Below are 8,826 nucleotides of genomic sequence, written 5' to 3'. Positions count from 1 at the left end.
CAATTAGCTAAAACAAAGTAAAATGCTCCATAGAGCTCAGAGGAACTACAGAGTTGCAGAGTTGGTGACGATCAGCGACCCCTTTTACGTTCAAGTAGTCATGTGATTCATTGTTAATATAAAAATTAAATTAAATCAGCTTTAAGTAAACCAACATTTCACATGCTGGATTTCTGTTCATTTTCTTTTTATTGTAACAACCCTATATTCATTTATGTTGATTTATGGACATGTCTAGAAATTCTTTTTTTTTTTTTTTTTTTTTAAAAAAGCATTTTATTTGGGTAATGGTGACAGTAATGGTATTGTAAACATCACATTTGTCAAACATAACCGTCATCTGCATGTATATTAGTCAAACTGTCAAGTCGAGTTGAGCTTATTCTTTTCTTGAACCACGTGGACAGTGAGTAAAATGTAATATGACATCACAAATAAAGAACTTTTGAATTTATATTCATTACACACAGTTTTATTTTTCATTAAAGGGATCCAAGGCCTTCACAAAAGGGTTGACTCTTGGTAGCTATACAGTACTAACACAACACACAGCAACAACAGAAACAACACAGAGGACTTATGTGAACAAGTGAAAAGACAAATAAATAAGAGTTGAAAGACATTTCATATGAGATCGAACTGAGATGCATCAACAAAACCAATAGTCAGAGGAAAGTGAGCAGAGGTTAAAACCCTGCAAAGTACAGTAACAGTTTTTTCTGCAAATAGTTGATTGTCTATAGCGGCTTATTTTGGTCATGCACAGTTGATAAAGTCATTGCTATTGTATCCACAGTGTTGCAATAATTTCACAGTTTTTTTTTTTCATTTTGATCTCCTCTACCTCCAGCTTTGATTGTCAGTCTCTCAAGTCTTTTTGTTTGGTGCGTTACAATGCTTGATTGTCACTGGCTGATGGATATGATTCATCCGTGATCACTGCTCATACTGCTGTGATTGATGATGGGCACTAAGCAAAAAGGGGCTCTAATTGAATTCGATTGTTCGTTTTTTGATACCTCTGATAAAAAACAACATCCTTGTCTTTATGAAATAGAAAAAAATGAAATTGCTTAACTGTAATTTTTGGCAACAATCTGTAATACCTGTACATAATCTGTAATATTTGTATGTTCAGCCTGGTACCAGACAATATCTGATACCAATAGTGATATGGTGCATTCCTATTAATGTTTTTATGACAAATGAAACTTGTGCTTTGAGGGTGATTTGAGTCCACAACGTGCTACATTCTTCCCTCCAATAACATCTGACAATATTTCCACAGTTATCTTCATCATACACAGATGTCTGTACAAAAATATGCAGTTTCAGTCTCAGTGTAATTTTGCTGGCAGGAATAGGCAGGATTTACACTTTTTTTTTTTATGGTAAGTTTTTCAGTTTTAGTAAAAGTGATTGCCATAAGCAAGTCTAAAGTTCACAGTAGCCTCACACAGCTTATGCTCAGGGAACAAGCTAGCTATCACAATATCATTGAGCTGCTCAAGTAACAAGAAACTGTGGTTACACCTCACAATACAGACATCTGCTGGCATTTACTTAGTACCACTGAATCATTTCGGCATTGGTGGAGTTGTAGTTCAGATCTTGCCATTCGCCACTTTTGATACTTGAACATTTCAAGGCTACATTTCACAAAACACTTTTTTAATTAACTTTTTAATATAAACTTCAGAGACATTTCGGTATATCTTCCGTTCATGGGCTGAGAGTTTGTCGGGTCAATCTTCTGAACCATTTAAAATTCAAACCTCAGTCTCCTGCCACCTCTGGATTCAATTTGTTAAAACGTGTAACAAAATAGTCTCAGCTCAAAAGGCCACTTACTGGCTTTTCTTAGCTTTTATCCACGTCTCACGCTTCATTTAAAGGTTGAAGCAGGTGTCCAGCCTTTTTCTGTAGTTTTGTATAAAACCGAAATGTTTGACACAATAAAATATGGTAAAACTTTATGCTAATTCTCAAATAGCACAAAGTGTCACTTGTAGCACTTCTACAGTGTAAACTAAACCCCACATTTTGCCTGATCCTAATCCTGACTCTATTATCTTAAACACAGCCTAAAACTGATCCTATTTCTAATCCTGACCACAGCCCTATGATTAACACACTATTAAAAAAACAACCTGATAATACTAAGCAAATACCAGTATGACCAAAGTACCGTCAGGTGCAACCAAAGCTGCTCTTGGCTGAATTTGTAAACATTTAATGCATTTCGGGGTCTGCAACTCATCGAGGCCCCTCTTTATCTCAGACCTGTGCTCCCTTTAAACCTGTGTGTCCCCCATATTGTTTTCTTGACACTTCTTTTTTTTTTTTTTTTTACATGCCCTTTTTTTCGTTCTTCTTTAGTTCTGCCTGTTGGAAGTGACTGTCTGTTGCTCACTGTAATCTGGCCCAGTACTGACCCAGGTTCTGACTCATGCTCTGCTGCTCAGTCCCTGGGACCTGGACTGGCACTGACACGCCAGGCGATATGAGCCCTGAATGAGACAGGAAAACACAACGGTTTGTGGTTGAAGCAACAGTTTTCACCACGTCAGTTAACACACACAGTACTTGTGTCACGCCCCATTAAATAAACCCACATCTAACACAGAAACACTCACCGGTGTTGGAGTTGGCTGAGGGTGGAGTCTGCAGATGAGGGGAGGAGTACGCCGATGAGTCAAAGCTGCGCGGGGCAGAGGGGGAGGGAGGTAACATGCAGGAGTATGAGGAAGCCGACTGGGGAGAAATAGACTGAGGGTGGACGCAGGAGTGGAGGGGTGAAGGAAAGGAAAGATTTGGATTAGATTTATATTTGAACCACAAAAAAATGACTATATTATCTAGGAAAACCACCTTTTAAAAATCGTATATATCCATTGCTGTACACCACTCATAGCTGTACAGGCAGTTTGAGGCAGAGACGGCATGATTTGAGTTTAACCACATGGCGGTGCTAGAGTAGTGTATGGTAGGAGTAAAGTGCAGCAGCGTCACACCTTCATTGTATTATCAAGCTTGTTCTGCATTTTCTTACTACATTGATACTGTGTAATTTTGCTTTACATTATAGGTTTTTTTTTTCTTTCATTACAAAACATTAATTAATTAAATAATATTTTCTGCATTAGTCACAGTGAGCAGACTTGTCTTATGTATCCGTTTTAAAGTTGAAGCGCCCGTGCATTCATGTAAAACATAAACAATAAATGTATGCATTCTCATGCTGCTGATAATTCGGTATGATCAAAGCAATGTGGATGATAAACAGTTTGTTATAAAACCTCGAATAAAATATCTGTCAGCCTCGTGACTCCAGCTTTTATAAATTGAAATTGATGAAGCAGCTTTCTAACCTTTTGACCCCACGGACTCTAAATGTTGAGAAATCTGCTTGAGAATCTTGACTTATAAAGACGGTGTTACAGTTTCTGATGTTGCTGGGCTCTAAAACATAATGAACAGGCTTAAAGAACCAAAGAGGTGGCACTTGCATCTTAACTGTGATGAGCTCTCATTTCCATCACCTTCCATCATAAGATATTATCAAGATTTGAGAAATAAGTTTTTTAATATGATACTAAAAATCACTGTAGAATTTATATGGCTGCAACTGTTTTCTCTAAAAAAGAAAAAAAAGACATTTCATTTACTGTCAGAAACTGTATGACAAGGAAAAGCAGCAAATCTTCTTCCTGCTTCTTTTCAGATTTGTGTATTATATTTATGTTACCTTGTTTTATCATTATCATTATTAGTTGTTGTGAATAAATTATCATTGTGAGTAATTTGACTGGCGCAACAGCAATTATTACAGTTATGATAAGACGGAATAAATTATGTATCATTATTATTATGTTATTATTGTTAATATTAGACCTTTCAGTCACGATGGTAGTACTAATATCTACAGTAAGTGTGTTTATTCATTTATTATTCATTTTCATTATGGTATGTTTGACATAAACAGGCCAGTAAAGTGGTTCTGCTCTGTGGTGATACCCTGCGTTGGTTAAGTTTGGAAGATGCTGATGAATGATGAAAGTCCAACCTGGACTCCAGATGAGAAAACTGACAGGGAGCTGTAGCTCGGCAGGGACGACTCAGCCTGACTCAACATGGACCCTGGAGAGAGAGAGACAGAGCGAGATGGTGAGCGCGCACACACACACACATACACACACACACACACACACACACACACACACACACACACACACACACACACACACACACACACACACACACAAACACATACATACACATGTGTTGGGAACATCTCAACGTGGAAATGTTGTAATATAGATGCGCTCTAATGGAGAAACTCTAATGGTTTCCCTGCCTTCAAATGTCAAGTAGGGGAGCTCTGAGATTTGTAATTATAAACTAGTAAAATATTTCTTTCACCAAATATATAAATAATACAGACCAAATGTAAAGTCTTGATTTCAGCATTACTGATGTGCTGTGCGGACGAGCCAGTGAACACATACATTATACTCTCATTGGAGAGAATAATTATGACAAGAATTAAAGGCTCATCCTGCTGTGCAGTGTCCAGGTGTTTACCTGAACTGCTGCCGTGCTGCTGATGATAGACAGATGTGTTGAAGGAAGTTGTCAGAGGGGCTTGGCTCTGTGAACAGGAAGTCACACCCCCTGACCTCCTTTGGTTGCGCAGCTTCTCCTCCCTCCTCCACTTGGCTCTTCGGTTTGAGAACCACACCTGTCAATCAAAGACCTCTGTCAGGCCTGTTCATCATGTATTGTTGTATTGTTATAGGTTGAACATTATAGGTTTGAAGATTCAAGGGTTGACCGAAATGTTCCCTACCTGTATCCTGGCCTCTGGCAAATCAATCTTGTTTGCCAATCTCTCCCTCGCAAAGACATCTGGGTAATGTGTCCTTTCAAACTCTGTGGAAGATATTAGCTGTATGTCAAACACACAGTGTGAGTCTTAATCGAGGATGACAGGACTACTGGAGAGCAGCTCGCCTGATACCCCGTCCTGCATGGTGTTAATATAGTTTGGATTGCTGTGCATCTGATAATTTAAATGAAAGCATTTTTAAAAATTTGCTTATATTCAAATGAAAATGAATTTTAATATCAATATCAATTATCTGCAATCTCATTATTTAGACCGATATTACCCTGTTTATCGGGGGGGATTACTGCTTAATATCAGCATCACTAATTATCTTTTCTTGGAATATACAAATCCAGGAAGCAGAGATGTATCCTTACAACCGTATTTGAAATATTTATCTGTTGCACTTTGTATAAATTATTTATCCTTATGGAACACGCAGAAAGTTCAAATGAAAGGATTCAAGTTGAGAAGCTGCGTAGGCACTTTATTTCAAAGTAGGCTGACTAAAACTAAACTGAAGAAAAAAATCCTTCTAGGTTTTACTTTTGTCATCGTTTATCTTTTTTAATTCTGAATATTTCAAACGGGATTGGATTTATATTGTGTGACTTATTGGCATGAAGAGTTCTATGAAAATCATCAGTAGTAGCTGGTACAGTGACTGTCTGTACAGTGTATTATAATATATAACAGACACAGAGACTTGATTTAAGTTAATTCGTCATTCTGAAGTTGCTTGAACAACAGTGTGCTCACATCACAGAGACTTACTGTATCAGAGTATCATTTCTTATTGTGGCAGTTAATTTATAGTTGACAAACTGGTGACATTTGTGCCGTTGACAAGTGGAAACAAGAATATGCCTCTCCTTCTAACTGACAGTGTGAGTCATCCTGATGAACTCTGAAGTTTCAAGTTCAGTAACAGAGACGCCTTTTATACATCCAACTGTCTGCACTTGTGACACAATGCTTAACATTTGTGTAGCATGTGAATAATGTGTCATCAGAGAAACCAAAGCAATAAATCATCTCATTTGCTTAAAACAGATGTGGTTATATGAAAAATAGCAGCAGGGTGGATAATTACAGTGTGTTTATTAACAGATAACCACCGCTGTAAATAACTAGAGACCAAAGTTCCTACCGGTAACACGTGGTTAATGAATCCATATTGCACAGAGATAACAACAATGACACGATAAATTAAGGCTGTCTCGCAAATTGTTATAATTGGCTTGGTTATAATTGGCGTCTGTGTCAACACATGATTGTTATTGTGCCTTGGCCGTGCACTGAGGTCAGTGTACCTCATTAATGTCATTTGCACAGAGTGACCACAGTGATACATTTCCACTCGGCTGCACAGTGGACATTGCGTCCTTATTTAGCTCAAGGGCCTGCTGCAGCCATATCCAGTCAAGGGTGGCTTTCTGATCCCTCTCAGTGGATATCAGGCTACGAGGGCCAGATCTCACTGCATAAAACAACCACAATAATAGATGCATCATCAAAACTCTGCTGTATATGCTGCCAGAGGCTTTTTTGGAACATATCTGGAATATTTAGAGTTAAGATTCTGGATAATTTGCATCTGGAAGTGATCACGGGTGGCAGTGCTTGTTGTCTCTAGCAGGGATTGATAAAAAATTGTCTTCCTAAAAAGAAAAACTTCAGATCAGTAGTCAGGCACAATACCTGATAAAACACCTGACTGTTTTGTGTAATGTTTGTGATTTCTCATAATTAAATCCCCTGCCATTTCAAAAAAGATGTAAACAAGGTATAAAGAGTATAATCCAATAACAAAGGTGTTGGCAGGGGAAAAAGCAGCAGGACAAGCTGCGTCATGACACACTCTGGAGCCTGCCGATTGGCTGGAAAGCAAGGAGAGCGCTGTGCGTGCTTGCATGGCCTGACCTTTCTCCAGAGCCTCGATCTGCTCCTGTGTGAAGCTGGTCCTGTTCCTCTGCAGCTTCCTCTTGAGCTGCAGCCTCAGCTGAGACTCCTCGCCCTCGTCCCGCTCCACGGGGACTCCTCCCCCTCTGCCCGCTCCTCCTCCCCCTGCCTCTCCCCCCATGCTGCCCTCCGTGTCCAGCAGACAGCCCTCAGACACTGCCAGGAGACGAAAGGTGACAAAAGAGATGTGTGAGTGCCAAGAAAATTCCTCCAATGATGCGTCACAGATTGTGAGATTAATGCCCTGAACTAACAGGAAGTTGGTGAGACAGCCACAAGTGCCAAGCTACCTCTCTCTGCGGTTTGAATTTGGCGACACTTAACAGATGATGTGGGAGCGGTGACATGTTGAAAATTTCCCCTCACCTGTGCTGTGTTGTGTCTGGACTCCGGTGGGGTCATGGTACCAGTTGTTAGGCCCGCTCCAGTTTGAGCCGCTCTGCAGGTTCAGCATGGTTAACTTCTCATACATACTACGAGTGTCCAAAACACCATGAAGAGAAATAAAGGAGTCCTGTCCTGTGTGTATCTGCCCCCTGCTTACTGTCACCTTTCGCTCCTCTCTCCCTCCTTTCAATCCTCAACTGCTTCCTTCTGGAAAGAGGGTGGGGGGTGGGGGGGTTGGGGAAGATGAAGAAGGAGGGGTTCATATCGCATGAGTTCACACATGGTCGGCATTGTGGTGAATTAGCCTCATGATGACAGACAGAAATGGAGTTAGTTACATGTGCGCTGTCGTAACGTGTGTGTGTTATACATTGGTATGCTAGTATACCATGGGGAGCTGGGGTACATTAGAAGCCACTCTGAAAGCCATGACATTCATCATGCTACTTGCTTTTAGCTCTATTTTTGCTGGTAAGCCGGAGCGTGCATGCACACACGCGTATGCATGAAAAGACACTGCATTTATATGTAGTCAAACTGGCATCACACACACGCACATATACACACACACACACACACACACACACACAGTCAATCTCCTATAAAACAATCAAACCAAACCCATATTTAACTTTCAATATAAGACATAAGTACAGAAGTATGTCCATAAACATCATTATGAGCCTCAGTAAATATGTGTCTAAGTCTGAGATGAATAAAAGCTGTTGTCTTCTACTCTCATCTTATCTTGCATTCCCATTTTTTGGGGGGAAATTAGCTCCTTGGAGAGTCAGACAGGAATACAAAGGTAAAAAACTATTGCAGCAACACAATGTCAAAGGTCAAACATCAATTATTTGGATAAAGCAGCCCCTGAACCACAATTAATTTATCATTAAATTCCAGAAAATATTTATGACTACAGTTGGCGGCGTAGTCGATCCCAAAGCCTCCATTAAAAGTCAGTACTGAAGAAGTGACATCAGCACAGAACAAAACCACTCAAAAGACGCAATTTTTTGCAAACTTACCGATTCTCCAGGTGAAATGATGCGGGGGTCCCGTGTGTTACTCTCCTCTTCTGTGGACCTTTATTCCCCTGTTCCCCCCACGTCCCTTGTTCTCCAGCTTTGTTGACAATAATGTGTGTGTGTAAAGGAGAGAGTAGGAGAGAGATGGAGAGAGTTAGACAGGGTGAGAGAGAGTGAAAGAGGGAGAGGGGGGGCTCTGGAGAGAAATGCGTCTGCGGGCACTCTTGTCCTCCAAGCGATGGAGGATGGAGAGAGAAAGAGAGAGAGAGAGAGAGGGGGAGAGAGAGAGAGAGAGAGAGAGAGAGAGAGAGAGCCACCGAGGGGTGACAAAGTGAGTCAACATCAGTGTCAAGTTTGAACTTAATGCCAGCGAGAGGAGGAGGGGAGGCCGAGAGAGTGGAGCATAAAGCACAGATAATGGAGAGATAGTGGATGATAAATAGATGATGGAATTCAATTTTAGCCATAAATTGCACACAAGTATTGAGTATGATTGTCGGTCAAGTATGTCAAGTCGAGTCAAGTTTTTTTTTTTTTTTTACACAAAAACATGTGCAA

General features: G+C 40.1%; 1 protein-coding gene across 1 annotated transcript; it reads right to left on the bottom strand.

The window, feature by feature from the left end:
• Positions 1 to 200: 200 nt before the first annotated feature.
• pax10 (paired box 10) lies at positions 201 to 8,479 on the bottom strand. The gene is made up of 8 exons (XM_023411201.2): positions 8,269 to 8,479; positions 7,217 to 7,444; positions 6,812 to 7,006; positions 4,850 to 4,932; positions 4,585 to 4,741; positions 4,067 to 4,140; positions 2,637 to 2,769; positions 201 to 2,510 (listed from the first exon to the last, which is right to left on the bottom strand). Exons 2-8 carry the CDS (start codon positions 7,320 to 7,322, stop codon positions 2,410 to 2,412), a joined length of 849 nt encoding a protein of 282 aa, XP_023266969.1. The 5' UTR covers positions 7,323 to 7,444; positions 8,269 to 8,479; the 3' UTR covers positions 201 to 2,409.
• Positions 8,480 to 8,826: the final 347 nt, after the last annotated feature.

This window comes from Seriola lalandi, unplaced genomic scaffold (genome assembly GCF_002814215.2).
Source record: "Seriola lalandi dorsalis isolate HSWRI2012SDOR001 ecotype SW California unplaced genomic scaffold, Sedor1 jcf7180002054464, whole genome shotgun sequence".
NCBI lineage: Eukaryota > Metazoa > Chordata > Actinopteri > Carangiformes > Carangidae > Seriola > Seriola lalandi.
This window is presented reverse-complemented; position numbering and strand designations above follow the sequence as displayed.

Excerpts from the sequence above, each read along its gene's own strand:
- pax10 (XM_023411201.2), bottom strand. The coding sequence starts at position 7,322 with ATGTATGAGAAGTTAACCATGCTGAACCTGCAGAGCGGCTCAAACTGG. Across the intron at positions 7,007-7,216 it reads CCAGACACAACACAGCACAG|TGTCTGAGGGCTGTCTGCTG; the intron begins GTGAGGGGAAAT and ends GTCTCCTGGCAG. Across the intron at positions 2,770-4,066 it reads TTTTCTCATCTGGAGTCCAG|TCTATTTCTCCCCAGTCGGC; the intron begins GTTGGACTTTCA and ends GTCCACCCTCAG.